General features: G+C 39.9%; 1 protein-coding gene across 4 annotated transcripts in view; it reads left to right on the forward strand.

Moving 5' to 3' along the window:
- The window catches only part of LOC122549211 (myelin basic protein), a 183159-nt gene extending 160807 nt beyond the window's left edge, over positions 1 to 22352 (forward strand). For 3 of the 4 annotated variants that reach the window (XM_043688631.1, XM_043688630.1, XM_043688632.1), the window contains 5 exons: positions 7524 to 7631; positions 10237 to 10269; positions 11050 to 11091; positions 15831 to 15941; positions 20693 to 22352. In XM_043688631.1, coding sequence (XP_043544566.1) covers positions 7524 to 7631; positions 10237 to 10269; positions 11050 to 11091; positions 15831 to 15941; positions 20693 to 20728 — 330 coding nt within the window. In that variant the 3' untranslated portion in view covers positions 20729 to 22352. The remainder of the gene's footprint in view (positions 1 to 7523; positions 7632 to 10236; positions 10270 to 11049; positions 11092 to 15830; positions 15942 to 20692) is intronic. The other variant, XM_043688633.1, reaches the window with a different exon arrangement.
- Positions 22353 to 25800: the final 3448 nt, after the last annotated feature.

Genomic DNA, 25800 nt, shown 5'->3' on the forward strand with positions numbered 1-25800 from the left:
CAACTCATTGTATCTGTGTTGCTTCTCTGCATGAACAATTCACTTAGTGCCAATCACCTTTATCCTGCATTTACATTAGAATCCCTACAGTGTGGAAACAGGCCCTTCAGGGCAACAAGTCCACACCGACCCTCCAAAGAGTAACCCACCCAGACCCATTCCCTCTACCTTATATTTGCCCCTGACTAATGCACCTAACCTTCACATCCCTGAATATGATGAACAATTTAGCATGGCAAATTCACCTAACTTGCATATCGTTGGACTATGGGAGGAAACCCACGAGACACAGGGAGAATGTGCAAACTCTAGACAGACAGTCGCCTGGGGCTGGAATTGACCCTCGGTCCCTGGCGCCGTGAAGCAGCAGTGCTAACCACTAAGCCACCGTGCCTACATATTCTTCGTTTTCAGGTAACAGGTTAAATCTGTTTGAATGATTCATTTGAACTGCCCCACCACCCTCTTGTTCAGCGTGATCCAACTCTAAACTATTTGTTGTGTGAAAATAGGTTTTCTCAAGTTGGTTTTGCTTCTTTTGCCAATTACTTTAAATCTGTGCCTTCTCATTTTCATTTTTGACACAAATGGGAAAAGTTCCTCTTTATCTACTTTATTTGGACCCCTCTATCTATCAAAGCTCCAATCCATCTCAATGTATCCAATCTATGCTCATAACTGAAGTTCCTCATCCCGGGAGCCATTGTCCTAAATCTTTCCCACACACTTTCTCACACCTCCACATCCATTGTGAGGCCTTTACGTAAGCACAACACTATAAAAGCTTTGCTGGGTTCTATTGCAGAACAATTCCAAATCAATCCGTATACTTGAGGCTATGCTTTAACATGCCAATTGTACTGCAGGATCAGAGCTGAAAATGTGTTGCTGGAAAAGCGCAGCAGGTCAGGCAGCATCCAGGGAACAGGAGAATCGACGTTTCGGGCATAAGCCCTTCTTCAGTACTGCAGGATCATTTTGGGGAATGCAGAGATTCCATTGTACCCAGCTATCCTGCAAGTGTCATTAGCTATAGGATCAAGGACAGTTTTGATCAATCAGGATTCTGTCTGAAAATTTAGACATTTGGTTAAAATATTGGTGATGTAATTCATTTAAAGTTAAAGATGTTGACATATAAATGAACTTTGTCATATATTGTGGAAAATCAGCTAGGTACCCTGAATGCCACAGTTCATATGAACATGTAAAGGAAATATCTTTAAGTAAATGAAAAGTGATAGAAAATTGTGTTGTGCTATGTTCTGTACTCAATGATACATAAGTCTCTCTCTAACTAGCAAGTATTTCCATGGCCCCGCAAGAATTCTATTGCAAAATTAGGATCGATTGACTGATAGGAGGAGATCCAACAGTACTGATATTGATTTGATATTCTGATCAGTTATCAGGTCAAATGTAAGCTGAAACAGATTCTAAGTTCAACTGCTAGCCTTCTGGCTCCAAAATAATCGTCCTTTCTCATCTTCCAGTTATCCTAGATTAAGGGCCACTTCTCTCAAAGATAAATTGTCCCCTCCAAGGCAAACACAGAAGTGAAAGTCTCATCAGGTGCTGGAACAGGTTTGAGGGATGAACGGCCTATTCCTGTTCAAATGTGTCAACGAAGTACAAAAAGAGACTAGCAGGAAAAAACAAATATTGTATGTCACCAATTGTTGCCTTGTTTTTAAAAGGAAAGATTACAATTTAAGTAACCCGTCTTTTACAATATTAATTGGTTGAATGTTTCGTAGCTACATCTTGTTTTGAAGAAATTATGGTTCTTTCATCACTCTCATGCACTTTTAATGTACTTTATCAAGGCATTGTCATTGTACGTGATTTTTCGAGATTGTCCACACTCTCTCTAACTGTTTTCAATAGCTCTTTAATTGATTCACAGTACTGTCATTTGTTCTAATAACTAGTTTCTATGCAGAAGGTATAAGGAGGTAACTGTGAGTCAAATGAAGGCAAAGTATACATGCCTCTTTGAAGAAAGGTGTGTCAGTTCTTAAATTTGTATGAACATGAAATCGTGAGTTCATTTGTTTACAGGGTATTAGTAGTGAATACAAGCTGCTGAGGAAGGCAGGTAGAGTGCTCTGTCTGCCACCATCTGGTGCTTGCATGTACCTGCAACTTATACCAATGATTTCAATGCCAACCTTGGCTCAGTGACCTGTATTTCATAAAGTTGACAGGCCAGGCTACATTCTCAGACCAATACTCAACATAGACTGATATTCCCAGTGCGGGTGCTGAAGGAGTATTGTACTGTAAGTTTCAGATGAGCCATTATACCATGTCTCCTATGTTGGGTAGCCCTTCATACTCCATGGTCTTTCTAGGTCAGTGTTGAACATATTCAACGGCTGAGCATCTTCTGCTCGCTGGATAGAAATTTCCTGGACTCCTTGATGGAATGCTGCCTCTGTGATTGATATGTCCACATCACACTAACTCGGTTTGCTGTAAAAAGGCACAATTCACCTCTGTGAGGAATTCTGAGGTTACGGATTGAGGAAACAGAAAGGACATGCTGCCAATTGGAAAGATGTCTGGCAAGAAAGGACAGGCCAACCCCCTAGGATGAGCGGTGCCACCGTGGAGAAAATGCTGGGTGCAGTGAGGGCCAGTAAGCAAAAGAAGAATGTGAGAGCAGGTGCAGATGGAGGTAGCTAAGGAGGTCAGCAGCAGCACCAGGACATCCAGGATTCATTCCAGAAAACATACCAATTACCTGATGAGGATAGGTCAGGACACATCCTTCATTACCCATTGCCTTCAATGCACATTCTTTTACTCCATCTTACCCAATCTTCACATACATCATCCCTCTTTGCCAGGCATAAAGATGCCCACTACTGTTTACATATGCTTCCCTGATTTTCTCCTTTTACAATGGCTATTAACGTTGATTTTCACCTCACATCCTTCAGAGCAGTGTAACTTCAACTTCCTCAATTCATACTGAGAAGGCAGTCTTCGCTACACGCAACATTCCCGTCCCCAACCCTCCACCCACTGCAATATTTCCAGTCTTACTATATCCAGAGGGACGTCACACTGGGCAGTACATTTCACTGTCCTCATCACTTTAGCAGACAAAGAAGGGGCAGTGTCCAGGGAGAATTTCACTGAAAAAAACATCCACATTCTGGGAAGTATTTTATGGGGTAATTTGTGGGGTGTGAGCATTGCTGGTTGGTCAGCCAGCATTTATTGCCTATCCCTCGTTGCCATTGAGAAGGTGGTGGTGAGCTGCCTTCTTGAACTGCTGTAGTCCACCTGCTGTGGGTTGACCCACAATGCCATTAAGAAGGGAATTCCAGGATTTTGATCCAGTGAGAGTGAAGGAAAGGTGATATATTTCCTTGGTGAGTGGCTTGGAGGGGAACTTACACGTAGTGGTGTTCCCATACATCTGCTGCCCTTGTCTATCTGGTGATTAAGTCTTTAGAAGCTTTTGGTGCTGACCAGGTGGCTGCTGCTTTCCAAGGTAATTCAAGACATTGCTGGCAACGCCCACACTTGTTAGTCATCCTGAATTGTCCTTTTCAGAGAACAGGTCAGATAAGACGAGTTCTTTTACAACAATTACTGACAGTTGATGGTGCCCACCGTCACTGACATGAGGTTTATGTTCCAAATTTGAGAAAGGAGGCAAGAATCTCAGGCTGGACTATTTAGCACAACTTCAAAAGAAGGGTTGAGAGTGTGGTGCTGCAAAAGCACAGCAGGTCAGGCAGCACCCAAGGAGCAGGAGAATTGACATTTCGGGCAAAAGAAGAGCTGTAGGAAACAATTGAGTCCATTTTGTGAAGTGAAATGTTAAAATTGCAGAGATGGATTTTGGACTTGTATTTGGGTACCATTGAGGATCAAGACGAAGCTCTCAAGAGTTTCTTGGCTGGGATAGAAGGATTGTTCTTTGTAAGACATGTTGACATCAAAGATCTGTTTTGATAGTATCAAAAGATCATTCAATCTATTGCCTGTGTTTATATTTTTGGTGAAACCACTGAGTTTTAGATTATTAGAACCATGGCCTAGAAATTTGATGGCAGGCAAGAAGCAGATGCCCATAATGAGCCTAATATGTGCTGAGAGCATTGAGAGGGCTTTTGTGGCAGTATCCCTATCTCTGGACTAGAGGGTTCAAGTTCTGGAGGTTTATCAAATAATAATGGAATGGTTTCATACATTTCTAATGAATCGCCATCAATTTCTATTCCAACAAAATCCTCAGAGAAAGAATTTCTGAAATTGAAAATGTTCTTTGCCTTCATCGTGAATGTCTGAACAAGGAATTTCATGCATCTGCCTAACAGTTATTTGAGGCGCCTTGTTTTTGCTATTGGTGTGTTCAGATACATTAGTCAGGTTAATGCATGAATCTTTAGAGCTATTCATTAAGCAAGTTGAACTGTTCTGCATTGGACACCATAAGGAGCATCATTTACAATGGGTTACTTATTATGGTCTTCTTGTCTATGTTAAGTTTGTGGCTACCTGCTTAGTCACAGAACATAAAGCAATTTAACAAATATAGCTGAGATTTCAGGAGTCAATAAAATATTGAAGGAGCAATCTTACCTGTCTACAATTCTTTTTCTAGACTGCCTTCTTCGTAGCTTACAAATTGAAAAGTTTAGAAATAATCATAATTGGATATTAATGAATGATAGAACCATTAATTAAAACAGAAGATACTTGGCCACTGAGGTCTGGCAGCATCTGTGCAGAGAGAAACAATCTGTATTTTAGATTGTGACTTTTCAATAGCATTGTGAAGATATCGAGATGGAACAGAACTGACTGGATAGCCTTCTACTGTGCTGCTCAACATCTCATCATTAAGGCTGCTCACGCCAGTTAACTTGCACTGACTTTTAATATTGAAATGAATTGGCAACATTGAAACTTCTGTAATAATGCCATCAGAATAACACAATCTCAAAACCGTGAGTGGCACAGTGGTTAGCACTGCTGCCTCACAGCACCAGAGACCCGGGTTCAATTCCCGCCTCAGGCGACTGACTGTGTGGAGTTTGCACATTCTCCCCGTGTCTGCGTGGGTTTCCTCCGGGTCCTCCAGTTTCCTCCCACAGACCAAAAATGTGCAGGTTAGGTGAATTGGCCATGCTAAATTGCCCTTTGTGTTAGGTGAAGAGATAAATGTAGGGGAATGGGTCTGGGTGGGTTGCGCTTCGGCGGGTCGGTGTGGACTTGTTGGGCCAAAGGGCCTGTTTCCACACTGTAAGTAATCTAATCTAAAACAAGAATTTATTTGAAAATGAAAGCAATACGAGGACAATGTTGCTGTAACCTTTTGAAAAAGTTTGTTGAACTAATTTTAAAATAGTACATTTTCTTGTTTAATTCTTTACACTTATTGCATTGTGTGAGTTTCCATGGAGATAGCACTGTGTGTTTTCAAGTCATAAAATTGTACATCATAGAAACAGACCCTTAAGTTCAACTTATCCATGTCGTCCAGATTTCTCAAACTAAACTAGACCCATTTGTCTATGTTTTGCCCATATCTCTTTACACCTTTTCATTTCATGTACCTGTCCAAATGTCTTTTAAATGTTGTAATGTGACAACCTCTACCACTTCATACTGTGTGAGTCACCCCTCAGGCCATTTTTCATCTTGCCCCGCTCATCTTAAACTGATGCCCTCTAGTTTTGGACTCCCCCACACTAGGAAAAAGATCTTAGTTATTCACCCTATCCATGCCCCTCATGATTTTATGAACATCTACAAGATCACCCTTCAGCCTCCAAGGCTCCAGGGAAAAAAATCCCCAGCCTATTCAGCTTCCAACCTCCATCCTTATCGATCTTTTCTGAACCCTTTCAAGTTTAACAACATCCTTCTTATAGAAGGGCAACTGGAATTATACACAGTGTGCTATTTGAAAGTAGTACTCTGGCTGTAAACTTTCTTTTCATTTTAAAACCATTTTCCTCCTTTGACTAACAATGCAAGGAAGCTCTGTTATTATCACTAAGCAACATAAAATGTAAAAAGCCAGCTTTTGTTTTCTTGGTCCTCTCCCCATTCTGTCTGTGAGTGTCCTTTAACTTTTCTCCTGAGTGTTCGTCGCCTTGTTGGAAGGTCTGGCATCAGTTGTCTAATTGGATTTTTTTAATGTGAGTCTTGGGGTGAATGTTTGTACACTATTCAGCTCGAAACATGAGAGAATATCAGAGCATTCAATCTTGTCTTCACTTGACATATATGTTTCAACAAATGCGACCTGAGAAATCAGGATTTCTCCTCCTGGTCCTTTTCACTACACAGAAACATAGAATATAGGAGCAGGAGTAGGCCATTCAGCCCTTCAAACCTGCTCAGACAATCAATATGATCATGGCTGATCATCCAACTCCGTTCCCTGTTCCTGCTTTCTCCCCATATACTTTGATCCCTCTAGTCCTAAGAACTATATCTCCATCTTTCTTGAAAGTCTTCAATATTTTGGCCTTGAACAGTTTCCCGTGGCAAAGAATTTCACAGCACGCCACTCTCTAGATGAGGAAATTCCTTCTCATGTTTGCCCTAAAAGGCTCTCCCTTAGCCTTAGACAGTGACACCCCCCTCTAGTTCTGGACTCCCTGGTCATTGACCTTGCTGCAGCAATCGTGTCTGACCCTGTTAAAATTTTGTAGGCTTCTACAAGACTCCCCTTCATTCTTCTAAACTCTACTTAATATAATCCTAATTGATCCAGTGTCTCCCTGTACGTCAGACCTGCCACCTTAGAACTCAGTCTGATAAACGTTTTTTGCACTTCCTCAATAGCCAAAACAAGTTTCCTCAGATAAGGAGAATGCCCTGTACAGTTGCAGCAGACCATCCCTGCTCCTCTATTTGAATCCTTTTGCAATGCGGTCAACATACCATTTACCTTCTTTACTGCCTGTTGCATTTGCATACTTACTTTCAGTCACTGGTGTACAAGGACACCAATGCCTTCTTGCATCTCCCTCTTTGAAGAAAGTGAGGACTGCAGATGCTGGAGATTAGAGTCAAGAGTGTGGTGTTGGAAAAGCACAACTGGTCATGCAGCTTCCAAGAAGTAGAAGAATCGATGTTTGGGGCATAGGCCCCTCATTCCTGCTGAAGGGTCTATGCCCGAAACGTCGATTCTGCTGCTCCTCGGATGCTGCCTGATCGTCTATGCTTTTCCAGCACCACAGTCTCGACTTGCATCTCACTCTTTCCCAAATTATCACCATTCAGGTTATAATCCTGTACATGCTAGTAAAGTGAATAACCTCACATTTATCCACATTATACTTCATGCATTTGCCCACTCACTCAACCTGTCCAAATCACACTGAAATGAAATAACACTTTGAATTGCTCAAGTCATGTGCTGGATGTGAGGTAAGTTATTAGTTTTATGGAGCATTAATTGTTTGATATTCAAAGTGTATTCGATTTATTAGGTTGTCAAATTATTTGTAAAATTTCCACACTAAAATAGAATGTATTTATTTCAGGAACCTGCAACCAGGAGTGTGCTAATGGCCCCAACCACACACAAGGCCCATCAAGGAGCAGGGAGACAAACTGATGATAGCGCTGTTGTCCACTTCTTTAAGAATATGGTAACTAACTATTGCTGTCTACAGTGTGCAAGCTGTATGTTTCAACCTTGGAAATTATTTATCAAGATAGGGCTTATAGGGAACTCCTCGGAGGGTTGGTGCAGACCAGATGGGTCTAATGGCTGCTTTCTGCACTGTAGGAATTCTATGATTCTCGGCACCTTATTTTAAGGAAGGATGTTAAAGCCCTGGAAATAATTCAAAGGAGATTTACGAGTATGATACCAGGAACGAGAAGTTTTAGATATAATGAAAAATTAATTTGACATATTCTCCTCAGAACAGAGAAGATTAAGAGGTAACCTTATTGAGGTGTTCAAAATTCTGAACAATTTTAACAAGGTAAAGAGGGATATTCTACTTCCATGTTGTAGTACATGAATATAGGAGGTAACAACTTCACGATTGTCAGCAACAGAGCTAGGAGTGAGAGGAGGAGAAACTTTTTTTCTCAGAGAGTTTTTACTGTTTGGAATGCATGGCCTGGGAGGGTGATGGAGGTGGATTCCTAGGAGCTTTCAAATGAGAGCTGAATATATATTTGGAAGGGATGAAGTTAGAGGCCTACGGTGATAGGGCTAGACCTTGGGACCAGCTGAGTAGCTTTTTTGGGAGCTGCTACCCATCCAGATGCCTTTGAAATGCTGTAATTGTACCAGCCTCCACCACTTCCTCTGGCATGCACCACTATCTGTGTAAAAAGTTTGCTCTTTAATTCCCTTATAAATCTTTCCCCTCTCACCCTAAACCTATTCCCTCTAGTTTTGGACTCTCCTATCCTGGGGAAAAGACCTTGACTATTCACCCCATCCATGCCCCTCATGATTTTATAAACTTCTTTAAGATCACCCCTCAGCCTCTGACTCTCCAGGGAAAATAGCCCCAGCCTATTCAGCTTCTGTCTATACCTCAAACCCTCCAACCCTGGCAACGTCCTTGTAAATCTTTTGTGAACCCTTTCAAGTTTCGCAACATCTTTCCTATAGCAGGGAGACGAGAATTAAACGCAGCTTTCTAAAAATGGCCTAACCAATGTCCTGTATAGCTACAACATGACCTGCCAACTCCTATACTCAAATGTGCTTATAATAAAAAGGCAGGCATATCAAATGCCTTATTCATACCCTGTCTACCTGTTGTTCCACTTTGAACTTGCACTCCAAGGTCTCTTTGTTTGGCAACATTCTCCAGGCCCTTACCATTAAGTGTGTAAGTCTTTGGCTGATTTGCCCCATCAAAATGTAGTGCGTCACATTAGATTGAACTCCATCTGCCAGTTCTCAGCCATTTGATCTAGATTCTATTGTACCCTGAGGTAGCCTTTTTCACTATCCACTACACCACTAATTTTGGTGTCATCTGCAAATTTACTAACTATATCTCCTATATTCACATCCAAAGCATTTGTATAAATGATAACATCAATGGACCTTGCAGCACAGCACTGGTCACAGGCCTCCAGTCCAAAAAGCAACCCTCCACCACTATCCTCTGTTTCCTACCTTCGAGCCAATTCTATATCCAAATGGCTAGTTCTCCCTGTATTCCATGTGGTGTAACCTTGTTAACCAGTCTACCATGTGGAACCTTGTTGAACGCCTTACTGAAGTCGATCTTGATCACGTCTACCATTTTGCCCTCATCAAACCTCTTCATAACTTGTTCAAAAAAACTCAATCAAGTTTGTGAGACATGATTTCCCATACACAAAGCCATGTTGACTGTCCCTAATCAGTCCTTACCTTTTTAAATGCATGTAAATCCTGTTTCTCCAACAATTTGCCCTCCAGTGATGTCATGATCACCAGTCCCTAGTTCCCTGCTTTTCCTTACCATCTTTCTTAAATAATGATAAGGTTAGCCAACCTCCAGACTTCCAGCATCTCATCTATTGCTACCAATGACACAGATATCTCAGCAAGGGGCCCCAGCAATCAATTCCATAGCTTCCCACAAAATTCTAGTGTGCATCTGATCTAGTCCTGGGGATTTAGCCACTCTTTGTGTTTTACGATGTACAGCACCTCCTCCACTATAATATGGACACTTTTCAAGATCTCATTATTTATTTCCTTAAGTTCCTTCGCTTCTATAGCCTTCTCCAAAGTAAACACTGATTCAAAATACACAAATCTCTCCCATCTCCACACAAAGGCGACCTTGCTGAGCTTTAAGGGGCCCTGTTCTCTCCGTAGTTACTCTTTTATCCTTGAATGTATTTGTAGAAACCCTTTGGATTCTCCTTAACCCTATTTGCCAAAGCTATCTCATGTCCCCTTTCTGTACTCTTGATTTCCTTCTTAATTGTACTCCTACTGCCCTTATATCATCACATCTGATTCCCACCTCTATCCATAGATCAAAATTAACACCACCATAAGAAAATTACCAATTTTAATCCCTTTTGCTGATTTGTGGTAAAACAGAACTATTTTGTTGAAATTTTTCTTTGGGAAAGATTTGCTTGGGTGTGGATGTGGTGCATACTTTGATTTTAAATTAAGTTTAAATCTATTTATTAAGAACGAGTTTCAGGCAACCTTACTCCTGTGTGACTGTATCATGCTTAGTTATATTCTGACTCTGGTATTGTCTTCCTTTTCAGATGTCACCAAAGAAAGCCCCAGTAAAACAGAAGGTAAATGGCTGCTCCTTGCACTCGGTCTAGTGGATATGAAAATTGTGGCAATCACATACTCAGGAGCTTGACAATATCTTGCATTTAAGGGAAATATTAAGTGAAGAAAAAGTCTGTGTACAATACCTTTCACCACCTAGTGACATCTGAAGTCCTTCACACCAAATAAAAAACCTTTTGCTGAAGTGCAGGAAAATTTGCACGCACAGTAAGATCCCAGAAATAGTAATATGACCAGAGCATTTTCTTTCAATAATGCAAGCTAAGGAGAAAATTATTTTCGAGGAGATTCTGAGTACTCCTTCACTCTTCAAGATAGTAATGTGGGATTTATTGATATCCATCTTGGAGGAGAGACAAGGTCTTTATTTCACACTCGAGTAAAAGAAAACAACTCTAACAATGCACGATTTCCTCAGTAATGCACATTGCACAGGAGTGGCAGCCTGGCTTATGAGAACAAGTCTCTGGCACGGTAGCTAAATCCTCTAGTTACTGACTCAGAGGCAGGAGCACAACCCATAGAGCTCTAAACAGAGTATCATTTTCTTATTCAGCTATAGAATAGAACTGCTATTCTATTTTAATTAGAAAAGAAATGACAAAACTAATGTCTGTTCGTTACTTCCGTTAAGTGTTAAGGATACTTGCATTCAGATGTTGAGTAGCAATCTTAAGGTAATCTTGATTATATTCTGTGCCCAAGTCTTTTTCTGAGCCTTTTGTGTCTCCAATTGTATTTGGTGATTATCATGGCTCCTTTTCTCATCACTACTACAGGCAAGGTTCGGAGCAAGTAGAGCTATCACTAAATTTATTTGGGTAAGGCGCAAGATCTGTATTTACTGCCATAATCATGCTGGTCACAATGGCTAACAAATCAATAAATTCAAGAAATCTAACCAAAAATGCACTTGCACCATTATTGTTTCATTTCATCTTGTCATGCCAACATCTCTGGTGATATTTCTCATTTATAAACTCCATTCCCATACTTACCTAACTCCATAGACAGGGAGTTCCCAGCAGAAAATGAGTTAGTAGGCAAATTTGTATGAATTCGGCCTTCAGTTCAAGTCTCCCAATGCCTTAATCCAATATCAGATTTGTAATGGATGGGGATATCTGATGAGGGAGCAAGCTTCTTAGATAGGAAAGAGAAATCCTAATTTCCTGTTAGTGTTATTACGTAGCATGATTAAGTGAGATGAAATTGATCCTTAGAGGAGTATAGCTTACTTAACTGTTATCCCAGCTGACAGAACTCAGTGTGAGGCAAACAAATTTGTTGATTGCAAGATCAGAGAGACCGATTTGAAGACAGCATATTACTATTGCAAATTGTTTGGTTTTCTTTAAATGTGAACAAAGACATTGATTAAAGTTTTGGTGCAATGTCTGCTGAAGATGAGGTGTACCAGCCGAAAGCAAGCAATTGAGAGAGAAGCCGAAATGGCACACGATGGAGAAAGGAATGGAAGGCTATGCTGACGGATTGAAATAAAGAGAGGTGGGCGAAGGATCACATAGGGGACATGAATGCCACAGAGGCCAGTTAGGTCAAATGGCCTGTTTCATACTCTACTGCCGTTGTCAAAAATATGTTCTCTATCACAGCTATTGTCTGTTATCTAGTTCTGATTTTTTCAGGTATTTAGATGATCTCAAATTTTTACACCAGATTTAAACTCCTGCAAATAAATCGATATTTCAAGTTTCAATAAATATTACAAGGAGATAAAAAGTAAAACAAGCAAGGATTATTCTAGTACAATCTAAGTCTCAAGGCACAACTGATTGGATTCCTGAATGGAACAACTGATTCTGGTAAAAGTTTATTGCATCAGTCATGGGCTTTGAATGAGGGAATGTTGATTGTCCAACTGCCTTGCCACCCCCATGCCAACCCAGTCAGACAAGCAAGCTGGCAGCTGCCAAATGAGGCACCAGGTGGGATTGAGGTCCCAAAATCCGACCGAGAGCAGACCCCAGCAAAGCACATTGGAAACGGATACTGTTACTAATGGGAGGGGGAGTGTGCAGGGATGCAGGATGCTGCAATTGTTTTTAACAATCTTCCATTTGTCAGTTGTCTATTTGTTGCAATCATGTCTGCCAGCCTCACGGTTTGGAGGCATGTCTCAGTCCTCTAACAAATTCAGCAATTCAGTTCATTGTTTCTTTACAATTCACTGACCCATAAGTGTATGAAAGTGTAGAATCCTCGGGGTGCTCTGGTTTCCTCCCACAGTCCAAAGATGAGTGGGTCAGGTGAATTGTCCATGCTAAATTGCCCATAGTGTTAGGTGCATTAGTCAGAGGGAAAAGGGTCTGGGTGGGTTATTTTTCGGAGGGTCGGTGTGGACTTGTTGGGCCGAAGGGCCTGTTTCCACACTGTAGGGAATCTAATCTAATATAATCTAAATACTGAGAGTGTGACCTAGTCTATGGTTTAAATTAGAACTAAGGTATCATCAAGCTGCATATTTCCACCTTCCCTTTGGCTGGACTAGTAACCAGGAATGGCAGTTCATTGACAGAATAAGAGACCCACAGACCTCTCTGTTCTCAGTGTTATTTGACCAATGTCTGTTTGTGAAGTCCAGTGTCTCCACATCTTTGCTGGTGGTTTTATTGATAGTCATTCAGCATCTTGTATACACAATGAGTGGTAGCAGGACATATGGAGGCTAATCCGTTAACCTCATCATCGCAGAGTCAAACTAATTGTATTTCAAAAGAAAATCTTACATAATCAATATCAACACATCACAATGCATTAATAATGTGTGGTACTATTGCTAATGTTTAACACAATTATACTTTCAAAAAATAACATTTTTTACTACAGGTATAAACAGTTCAGTGATACTGCAGATTTAATGTGTACTTCAGATATTCCTTCAAAGGTCTGTCTTGAGTTTAATTTCAACATTCAGCAGCCACTCCAAGTATCCACATGCTCCTTTTAGTCCAATGTGAGGCAGGGGGATCACTTAAGTCTTTGCCAAGCCCACCAGTCAACAGAGTGACTTAGAGCTGCCTATACGAATGTTAGCAGTTTTCTCATGAAGGTGGAAGTTTTGTTTGACAAACCTGAATCGCTTAAGGCAAACAGTCTCCAACATGAGGAGCAGTGAGTCTATAGTTCTTTCCAGTGACACTTCCTCAGGCCTTCCAAGACAATTATAGTGAAATGATCACAATTCAAAATACCTCACCTCGTCCTATTATTAAGATCAAATGAGTTCAAAACCACACCAGCCCCCAACCCCCCAGCACCCGCCCCACCTCAACACGACAACTGGAAATTTTATTGCAGTTAATTAACTAAATCTGGAATAAAAGGTAAAGTAAATTTATCATCAACCATAGGGCTGCACTTTCATTAGAGAGAAACAATTGGTGCTGGTTTAATCTGAGGGTCACCATGGCTCAGCCAAGGGGAGAGATTGAGAGGGATAGTCCTTCATGATAACCTCAGCCAGTATGGGAATTAAACCCAAATTGTTGGTGCCACCCTGCATTAAAAACCAGTTGTCCAACCAACTGAGCTAACTGATCCCCATAAAATAGCTTGTATCAGTAATGGTACCCATATAAATAATACACCGTCTAGTTCAATCATATCCTTTTAAGGAAGGACATCCACTATCCTTACCTGGTCGGTTCATGTGTGACTCCAGAGCCACAGAAATGCAGTTAGTTCTTAACACCATCTGAATTGGCCCTAGGAATTGTTAAGAAGATGCCTTATCTTCATCTTGGTTTAGGGCAATTTGGGATAGACAATGAATGTGATGTCCACATCCCATGGAAAACCTCTGCATCTGTTCAAGGCACTTCTCTCTCTTTCCTCCTGTCAGTAAGTCTTTCAGCATCTTCACCTTCCAACATCCAGCAAGGCAGCATGGAGACTACGCTTTGATGTACTCCTCTATCTGTTTGTCAGGACACACCTGAGACGCAGCCAGTATGATTTAGAATTCCCATATTTTCTCAGTCCTTAGAAGAAAGGTTTTATTTTGTTCAGTGCTTCCTATGGCGGGTTGTGCACATCACTGTGTGGACAGTTGTGAACGTGTGAGGTTCACAATCCACAATCAGCCAGAGTAACCTATTGACAAACCAATCTGGTGTTCAAGTATGTCACCCTTTTACTTGTTGTACACAGGGAACATAGAATGTTGAACATTACAGCACAGAAACAGACCTTTCGGCCCACCATGTCTGTGCTGACCATGATGCCATTCTAAACTAATTCCATCTGCCTGCATATGGTCTGTATCCTTGCTATCCATGCCTGTTTGTGTTTCTGTCTAAATGCTTCTTAAACCTAGCTATCATATCTGCTTCTACCACCTCCCCTGGTAGCACATTCCAAGCACCAACCACCATCTGTGTAAAAAAAAACTTCATTTGCAAACATCTTTTAAAACGTCTCTCCTCACCTTAAATCTGTGCCCCATAGTACTCGACATCTCCCACCCTTGGAAGAAGACTCCGACTATCCATCCTATCCATGCCTTTCATAATTTCATACCTATTTCTATCAGGTCACCCTCAGCCTCCGACATTCTAATGAAAACAATCCAAGTTTGTCCAACATCAGAGGCTGGGGGATGACCTTATAGAAGTTTACGAAATCATGAGGGTGGATAGCCAAGATCTTTTCCTCATGGTAGGGGCTCCAAAACTAGAGGGCATGGGTTTAAGGTGAGAGGGAGAAGATTTAAAAGGGATCAAAGGGGCAACCTTTTCACAAAGAGAGTGGTGCGTGTATGGAATGAGCTCCAAAGTAAATGGTAGAGGCTACTACAATCACAACATTTAAAAGGCATCTGGATGGATACATGAATAGGAAGGTTTGGAGGGATATGGGCCAAGTGCTAGCAGATGGGATGAGAATAATTTAGGATATCTGGTCAGCAGGGATGAATTGGACAAAAAGGTCTACATCTCTATTCTGAGTCTCCTTATAGCTAATACACTCCAATCTATGCAACAAGCTGGTAAACATCTTTTGCATCCTTTCCAAAGCCTCCACACCCTTCCTGAAGTGCAATGATCAGAACTGCACACACAATACTCCAAATGTGACCTAACTAGAGTCTTATATAGCTGCAACATTAACATTACTCTGGAAAATTTCTCCCTGACCACACCCACCCTTTCCCAATCCCCATACAAAACATCCCAGTCAGAAACCCATCCAGCTTCCTCCTGAAGGTAGAGAGTGGTCATCAGCCATCACAGTGTCTGGCAATGCTTTTTACATAGGCTTACCTCTCCCTTGGAAACAAGGAACCTCAGATCCAGTCTGTTTCTCATTTTGCACAGATTGCACAGTTATCTCCGTTCTGTCAAACTGAAAGGACCAAGATTGAGAGAAGTTACATTGAACAGTTTTAACTTGTTATTATAGCATGTTTGATTTACAAAATGTCAGCTAGTTATACCCTCTGAAATCATTACAAATATGTGGAAAATAGTAACGATAATCATTTCTGTGAATGAATTTCTTATTCCTACGTTTAACTTTTGTTTTGATTTGTTTAAAGGGTACGGATGGACAAAGGCCACATTATGGGGCAGCTGGTTCTTCCAAGTCAAAGGAGGCTTATAGAGGACGGAGAGATGGCTCAGGCACCCTTTCATCTTTTTTCAAAATGGTAACAAATTTTCAAAGAAAACAATCCTCTCACCATATAATACAGTGACAACAACAACAACGGACTGTTATATGGCACAACTTTACCTCTGCTGTAGACTTTAATTCAGGCATAAGTTGTTTAATTTCTGATATAAAAATTTATTCATTGCAGGCGATGAGACAGCAATTCACTACCGGCGGTTCTGCACCTATTTAGTTGGGTTAGCTGGTGTGACTAGAATCCTGCTGTGCAATTTCTGCTGGTAATGCAGACCCCAGTATCAAATAACCAGAAAACAACAGCAACACATACATTAATATAGCACCATAACATTATAAAATTACCTGAGGCACTTCTTTGGCAATTATTTGACAGCAAGACATATGAGATATGTGGTTAAAAGCTTGGTCAAAGAGAGAGAAAACATTCCAGTTGATTTCAGAGATTAAATCATGATTAGTTTGCCAATACTATTGTGGGTCACAATAGACGGTTGAACTCTACGAGGTTGGTATCATTTAGATGCTCTACAAAGTCTCCCTACTCCACCGGAACATGTTTGCTGGGGTTGAAGGCTTGGGATGTGTCAATAAATAGGAAAATGTATTTACATTTGAGAACATTGGGCCCACTTTCAAAATCTGTGCACTTCCACAGACCTGAGACCAAGTTAATTAGGTTGAAACCTTTTCTTTTTCTCTACTGTAACTGATTTAGCTGACATAACACAGATGTTTCCATTTGGTTCAGTGCCTCAGGGACAGAGACCAAAACAGACTTGAGTTTCCCAATCATTATCAAAGAACCCTGTGTGAAGTTACTGTGTGAAGTCAAGCAGAACAAATTAACATGGCAATGGTTAAATCACTCTCTGCTTAAAGCTATAGGGCAAAAACCAGGATTGTGATATGATGGTTAATGTGAATATGTAAGTAGATGGGGCTATGTCATCATGGGAAGTCATATGATGACTTCTACAAGATTGCTGTCTTAGCAGTATCATGGTTGAAGTGAAGTCTTGGCATGTACAGTTAGTTTTTTTTACAAGCCAATGTTTGACAATCACCAAGACCCCTGCAATCACTATCAACCCCACTCTCAGACACAGCTTAACCAGATGATGAAGGCAGGTGAATAAATCACAGAATAGCCAAACAATCAGAGATTGAACACTTACTTGCAAGACAATGAATCAACAAGGAGATAGCAACATATGGCAAAGAAATTAAAGAATTTACCAAAGGTTTTCCAGACTAATTCCTGGCATTGTAGGACTGAGGTATAAAGAAAGACTGGATAGTTTAGGACTATATTCACTGGAGTTAAGAAGAATAAGAGGGGAGAATCTCATATAAACCTATAAAAATCCTAACAAGATTAGACAACGTAAAGCAGAAGGTATGTTCCTAATAACCAGGGTGTGCAGAACCAAAGGTCACAGTCAAAGAAAAAGGGGTAGGCCAATTAGGGCTGAGATGAGGAGAAGATTCTTTACCTAAAGAGTGGTGAGCCTGTGGAATTCTCTGCCACATTGAATGTTTGCAGTGAGAGAGATTTAGTTCATAGGACCAAAAGGGTCAAAAGATATGAGGCAAAGGCAGGAACTGGGTACTTATCAGCTATGATCATACTGAATGGTGGAGCAAGCTTGAAGAGGCAAAAGCCTTACTCTTGTTCCTATCTTCTATATAAAGTTCAGTCTTGGGAGAAACACCAATATTGAGTGGGAGTAGTTTAATATGATTAAGCTTTCAGTCAGCTCTCCTGATACCTCATATGGTTCAGCATCAAATTTTTTGTTTGGTAGGAAGAAAGGGCTCTGGGATGTTTTACTGTGTTAAAGGTCATACATAAACTGTACAGGCATCAGCTAAGCACTGCAGTTGGCAATTCTTTCATTAAGAGAACGAACACTTAATTTTCAGGAAAGTCTATATATTAGCCAAAAGTATCTCAAGGTAAATCAGTTGTGAGCACAAGCTCCTTCAGGAAATAATGAAGCAGGCAAAAATTGACAAGAAACAGGAAGCAGTTGGTCATAGTTAGTTGAATGATACTGTCGATCAAATGGTGCCACAGGAACCAGCAAACTTTCTGATGAAGAAACATAGAGAATAATGTCAAAAGGAAGGTTAAGGAGAGACAGGTGAGATACTTGGCAGGGGAAGGCTTAATTCATTTATCTGAAGGAAAGTCACAGCTGTTACTTTAGGAATCACGTTAGCAGATGATTTGGTGCAATGTATTAGAGAATTGGACCACAACCTTTAACAATCCTGGGGCTGAGATTACATCTCTGCTGGTATCCCACAGTCAAATGTCTTTCTAATACTTTTGGCTCAGTTACCTGAGATAAACAAGGGGGTGAAGTGTTCATGCCCAAACTCTGCTAAATATCTAGTCTCAAGAATTATGAATCTTTGGAATTCTCTATCCCACAGATGACACTCGGTTATTGAGGATGTTCAAGTTAGTTAGAAATTGTTAGATTTCTGTTTCTAAAAGAAACAAGTGATATGTGGATAGAGCAGGAAAATGGAATTAAAAATCACAATCTTCTTGAATAGCAGAGAGCTTCCAGGAGTTCACTTCTGCTCCTTTCTCTTATAAATGTAAGAGTGCAAAGGATTACTGTATAACTTCCAACAAGATTACATTGTTGAAGGAGTATTGTTCACGGGAATAAAGCCTTTACTATTTCTTCAATAGAAGGGCTATCTAACCACCCTGTTATTCCAGTGAAATACCAATGCTGAGCTCCTAAAAGACTTCTGTGACATTTTATTCCATATCTCTGACTTTGAACCAAGTATTTCAACTGTAGCAATCTAAATGCTAATGTTCATTTTGCCTGGTTTATTTAAATGCAAATAGCAAGTAAACGTATACTGTTGTGTTTGTCAAGGGTGATGACAAGGAAGTTTAATATTAGAGGGAGGTGTTTTCTGTTTCATTTCTACTGCAAGCAATAAGCTTCAGAGGGGAAAAGGCCTGAAGGTCGCAGATGATTTAAATGCCAATAGTATAATGTAATACTGTCAAATGCATACAACCGCATTAAAGCTGTTTTAACAGCATGTTGGGTCTAAATTGTAAAATTCTCAATGATTTAAATACATGGAGCAGCCGATTTCTGCACAGCAATGTGATAATGACCAGACCATATTTTTCTCGTGATGATGATTGAGGGATAAATACTGGCCAGGAATAACTCTCCCCCTGGGATTTTTTGTTAAGGGGATATGGAGCTTCAGCTTAATATCTCATTTGACAGTCAGCTCTTTAGCTATTCCTCAGTACGAGTCTGGAATTTCAGTCTGGAGCTTTATGTTAAGTTCTGGAGTGGGTCTTGAACCCATAGTCAAGTAAAAGCAAAATTCTGCGGGTGCTGGAGAATCTCAGCAGATCTGGCAGCATGTGTGGAGAGAGAAACCGTGTGAATGTTTCAAGTCTTGTATGACTCTTCAGGGCTTAGTTTGAACTCTGTGGTCTGACCTGGAGGCTACAGTGTCACCTAGTGAATGACAGCTGACAGTAGCCTTGTTATATTTCACACTCAAAATTCAGTCAAAATAGCCCCAAGGATTCCATTCACTAACACCACTTGTCATAATTTGTCACCTAATACAGGGTTAAGAACTTTCCTGATAGCTAAGCATTTTGACTTCATGAATGAATTCGGTAGGTTTTTTTGTTCAATTTTCCAAGCAAAATAATTAACCGATTTGCCAATACACCAGAATTAGGGAACAGGAACATCTTCCCCCAATACAATTTAAGAATAGGGACCAGAAGCACTCTTATCTAAATCTTTGCAAATATTTCTTATTAAAACTAATCCACACAATTAGGTACATAGTGCAACAAATTAGTGTGAGATGCCAAAAATTTGTACACCCAGCTACATCACCTCTTAAACATTTCACTTCAATAGCAATTACTTGTGTTAATAGTCTGTGTTGGCATTGGATCTGTGAATTTAAATCAGTGCACTATGTTGAGATTTTGCTGTGTATTATGATTGATGAATGCAATTTTTTCTTTGTTATTTTAACAAAAAGATATTGTCTTGTGTAAAAAAATGAATTTCAAACCAGATTAGTTTAAATTACTGTTTAAATATGCTAGAATGCAAGTATTGTAATATGCACTGAATGATAAATAAGGTCAAGTTTAAAAGTAAAATCTACAATTATTAGAAAGCTGAAGTAAAGGAAAATCAGCAAATGTTGCAAAGTTTAGGCAGTCACTTGGTATGTGTAAACAGATGAGTTAATGGGTCTGGATTTAACGTCACTCTTTATCGATTCTTCAACTTTAAGCTCATAAAATAGTCAGTTTGGCAGGTCAACCTAAGCTGTGGTCCTTAAATTATAACCATTAGAATGCCATCAGGAAAGGATTGAAAACTTCCAATAACATGGCATTGGTGGAATTTAAAGGGGCCTAGCGTTCCTGTCAGCTCCAACAAACTACAATTCCATTGTCGACTCTCCTTCCTTTCGCCCCCAATGGACTTTGAGAGGCAACTTACATTGGGGGATTTGTTGAGGAGGCTTGGGATATGAGGGGCATTTTTGCAGGTTTTATCTGGGATTTAGTTCAGTTTGGTTCATTCATACATCTAGATGTCAATGTTTCAAGATTAAAGACTTTCAAAGTCAGTCAACACTTTAGACAAAGTTTTCAGCATTTTCTGTTGATTGTCTGCCTATTAATCAGACATGCACCTTTGTTAAATATTTTGTCTTTGTTTTTGTTCTAAACAGGGGAAAAAGGGTGAAGGTTCACCTGCTAGACGTTAAATCCACATCAATGACTGCAGCAGAAAGGAATGCTTCAAAAGTGGAAAATAAATCCTTGCTCGGTGTTGTGTATTAACAGTCTTACCACTTCACGTATTAACTGGCATTTACTCCACCCTCAAAAAAATGACTGGCATACAAATATGATTGATCCATTACCGATCAGGTTTATAGCAAGGTTGCTTAACTCAAATGATCTGTTAACTCAATTATTTTAAAGCAAGAAAACACCTTTTATTTAAATTTCTTTAATTTGAACCACAGGGTAAAATGAGTAAAACGTAATTTTAACAGTAGACTGTATAAGTATCTTAAATGGAATATTTTATTACTTATATTTCACTCCATGGTTATTATAATGGCCTTAAAGGTGTCAAGATTTTAAAAACTTTATTTTCAATGGCCTTTCCTATAAACACAGAAACAAGGAACCTAATCTTTTTCAAAAAGGTTTATTGCATCTTGACATAGATGGTGGTGGAAAAAAGGCAAGCCTATCGGCAGAGTTTGCTGCAAAACGATATTAAGACAATTGTTTGCGTTTTACTAAATATTTTAGCACCGTATAAAAATAAAACAAAACTCATCTGGTCATTGCTATGAAGATCAATAAACTCCAGTTGGACATACATGCCATTGGTGACTTGGGCCTGAAGCAGTTCAGTAGCACTGCGTGTTAAAGCTGCTGAATCATTCTGCACTCGCACCATGTAAAGTTTAGTGTGCTGTAATGAACATAAGCAGCATTACCAGTTGTAAAGCTGTGAAACACCAAGGGTATTATACTAACCTGAAACTAATGCTAACTCTTAGCATGGAGACGTTTGTTTGATTAACCAAATTCCATAGGAATGGCCCACTGCCTGCCCATTCTTATGTGAGTGCTCTTTTGAATTGCACTGTTTTTGTAACTGAAATAATATTTTATCTTTATATTTGTATATTTATACCCCAATCTGTTTTCTTCGTCCCTGCAATACTATTCATGCATTAAATAGCAACCTTATGCTCAATAAAACCTCAAGGTGACAAGTGGTCAACTTTCTCACAGCTAGCATGCAATAACGCATTCACATTAAATGTTGCAAAGACTTGTAAATAATGCTAATATGCAATGGACAAAACAACACTAAACTCCACCCACCCAAATATTTTGATGGAAGTGAGGTACACGTCCCCAGATCTCAATAATGTTAGTATTCTTCATATGGTGCCAGACATTTTCTACTGGAGATGCAGAACAAATGCAAACCAGCCGCATCTTTCCTCAGTACTGAATCCTGCTGCTACTGCTCCTCTTCAATAAGAAATGTTTCTTCGTCGTTTGTGATTTAAAATACAATGGATGACCTGAAATGTTCTCCAGCTATCACCTGCTCCTTTTTTTTGCATTCTCCAATCGATAATGCTAAAAATTGAATGGGCAGTTTGCTGGGGAAGAGTTATTAACATTGGTTTCCAATATATATTGCCAGTTTATGTTTGGTAACATGCTTCTAGAGAATACATACTAGGAAAAGCTGAGTGAGCATGTGTGAACAAATTTTTCCGAATGTATATGTAAAATAATGCAGCTAAACACTGTGTTTGTCCACGTGAAAATAAAGTTAAAATTATAATTCAATGGCAAAGATCATTAATGTCAATTATTTTGAATACTGACTCCAGTGAGAAATCAATCATCCAATATATAGTTTTCACAAAGCAAAAGCTCTACATCAAACCTGTATTCCAAAAGCATGTTTGGAATTGATGCCAGACGCAACTAACAAGCTGAAAATCCATGCAGGTTTGGCTGTAGCATTTAAAAACAGCTCTTCAACTTCACTACATACAGCCTTACACAATACTGGCTCCATTCCGTCGTGATAATTTGAGCTGACCCTGGAACTGCAATATGCAACACTGTGTTTTCATACAGTGTCAAAGCTGCGCTACTGTCTGTCCACCAATCTGCACAGAATGCTTTCAACATCATCAATAGTTGTAGTTGATTCATTACCACAAATGAGTAGACAATCAGTCCAGGTCAAGTTGTTGCCTATCTCTCTTCTTGCCATGTGCTGGCTGCACTCCTAGGAATTACAGGGATTGGTTAGCTATTATTAAAGAGCTCAAAACCAAAACAATAAAATGTTTTTCCAACCACTTTTCCCTCCCAGATGAATGAGTCCCCTTTAACATGGAAAACAAGGTTTCAGGACCGACAAGAGCAATGTTGTTAAGTAAAAACAAATCAATGGGCCAATGTACTTTGGGAAAACATAAGGACATTGTGAAAGTTGCCACTGCTGCACTCATCTCACCCAAAACACTCCTGTCCATCCACATCCATGAAAACAGCACTGCTACATATTTTTCACCATTCTATCCAGAATTCTTCAGATTCTGGAAGGGTTAACACTTGCTTAAACATGAACCAAGTGATTAACAAACAATTTAAGAGAATAAGGGTGGCAAATCCTACAGAAGAAAGGATGTTAATAGAAACATGCAGAAAATGAGTTTTTGAAGAAGTAACAAAGAGGATTGATGAGAACAGAGTGGTAGATGTGATCTATATGGACTTCAGTAAGGCATTTGACAAAGTTCCCCATGGGAGACTGAGTAGCAAGGTTAGATCTCACGGAATACAGGGAGAACTAGGCATTTGGATACAGAGCTGAAAATGTGTTGCTGGAAAAGCGCAGCAGGTCAGGCAGCATCCAAGGAGCAGGAGAATCAACATTTCGGGCATGAGCCCTTCTTCAGGAATTTGGATACAGAACTGACTCAAAAGGTAGAAGACAGATGGAGGTGGTGGAGGATTGTTTTTCAGACTGGAGGCCTGTGACCAATGGAGTGCCACAAGGATCGGTGCTGGGTCCTCTACTTTTGTCATTTACATAAATGATTTGGATGCAAGCATAACAGGTACAGTTAGTAAGTTTGCAGATGACACCAAAATTGGAGGAGTAGTGGACAGCGAAGAAGGTTACCTCAGGATCTTGACTAGATGTGCCAATGGGCTGAGAAGTGGCAGATGGAGTTTAATTCAGATAAATGCAAGGTGCTGCATTTTGGGAAAGCAAATCTTAGCAGGACTTACCCATTTAATGGTAAGGTCCTAGGGAGTGTTGCTGAACAAAGAGACCTTGGAGTGCAGGTTCATAGGTCCTTGAAAGTAGAGTTGCAGGTAGATAGGATAGTGAAGGCGGCATTTGGTATGCTTTCCTTTATTGGTCAGAATATGGAGTACAGGAGTTGGGAGGTCATGTTGCGGCTGTACAGGGCATTGGTTAGGCCACTGTTGGAATACTGTGCGCAATTCTGATCTCCTTCCGATCGGAAAGATGTTGTGAAATGGAAAGGGTTCAGAAAAGATTTACAAGGATGTTGCCAGAGTTGGAGTATTTGAGTTATAGGGAGAGGCTGAACAGGCTGGGGCTGTTTTCCCTGGAGCGTCGGAGGCTGAGAGATGACCTTATAGAGGTTTACAAAATTATGAAGGGCGTGAATATGGTAAATAGACAAAGTCTTTTCCCTGGGGTCAGGGTTCAGGGTGAGAGGGAAAAGATATAAAAGAGACGTACGGAGCAACTTTTTCACACAGAGGGAGGTACATATATGGAATGAGCTGTCAGAGGAAGTGGTGGAGACTGGTACAATTGCAACATTTAAGAGGCATTTGGATGGGTATATGAATAGGAAGGGTTTGGAGGGATGTGGGCCGGGTGCTGGTAGGTGGGACTAGATTGGGTTGGGATATCTGGTCGGCATGGATGGGTTGAAGCGAAAGGTCTGCTTCCATACTGTACATCTCTATGACTCTTTGACTAGAACCTCAAAACGAGAAGAGTATATTACTATAGGTGCAACATTGTTATAACTGTCTCGAGTGGGATTATATTAAGAGTTAGAAATGTAGAATTTTCACTCAAGTTTAAGGTGAACTGGAGTTTGTTTACCTTCAGTTTGTTTTATGATGGTTGTATTTATAACTCGTGCTTGGACTTTTCAACCAGTTAAGAGACCATTTTGTGCTTACAAATGAGATTTGAACTTCCAATTTGGCTGAGAGAGACTTTTAAAAGCTCAAAAGCCAGGATGTTGCTATGGACATGATTGCTCAGAATGAATCCATGTTCTAAATGAAAATTGGCCAGTTTTGTTTTTTTTTAAAAAAAGAGTAATTTAGAAGGAAGCTATTTTGGAGGATATAGACATCTAGTCTGCTACTTTTAAGTAAAGAACTGAGCTGTGTGAGATTACAGGGTCATAAAGGAAATTCTAGAGAAATGAGTAGGGTCACGTAGCTTGATAGAGAGAATTCCAGTTTTTAAATATACTAAGAAGTATCAACATGTGTCTGGTGGGTACTGACATGTGACTCAGACACCTGTGGTAGGATTGGGAGGAAGACCAGAGTTGTGATCTGTGCAGCCAAACTAATAAGAGAGGAACTGTCTGCTACGGTATATGGTTAAAAGCCAGAGTGAAAATGCAGTTAAAAAGATTAAACTGGGTGTCAAGTCTGTTACATTGAGTTTAAACTGGAAGCTTGTATTGTTTTAATTGCTCAGCATACTGATTTACTCAAGATTGCTCGTGTTTTATTCAAATTTGTAAATAATCCTTTGGTATTTAAAGTTAATCCTGGATTCCTGTGCTTATTTTTTCACTCTTGGTTCTTCCACGCATTATATTATTTAAATAATTATGGTCCATCCAGCTAGATCTTAACTAATGTCTGATTTCTCCATAGTGATCATAACACATAACAGCAAGAGGTTCTGAACTACAAACCTAAGAGGCAAGTATCATAAAAGATTCAAATAAGCATGAAAGAATGCAAGATGATAAATACTCGAAATAATTAACTTTCCAAGTACTCAGAAGACAAGCGAAAAGATCTCAAAACTTTTCCAATTTAGATGAAAAAGTGACATTTACCTCAGAGTTGTACAAGTTTGAGAAACCAAATAATTGAAGAGATGCTAGTATAGAATCATACAACACCAAAATAGGCCATTCAGCTCATTTTACGTGCACTAGCTCTTTGATAGAGCTGTCCAATAATTCCCCCTTCCCTT

Source organism: Chiloscyllium plagiosum, chromosome 4 (assembly GCF_004010195.1).
Source record: "Chiloscyllium plagiosum isolate BGI_BamShark_2017 chromosome 4, ASM401019v2, whole genome shotgun sequence".
Taxonomy (NCBI): domain Eukaryota; kingdom Metazoa; phylum Chordata; class Chondrichthyes; order Orectolobiformes; family Hemiscylliidae; genus Chiloscyllium; species Chiloscyllium plagiosum.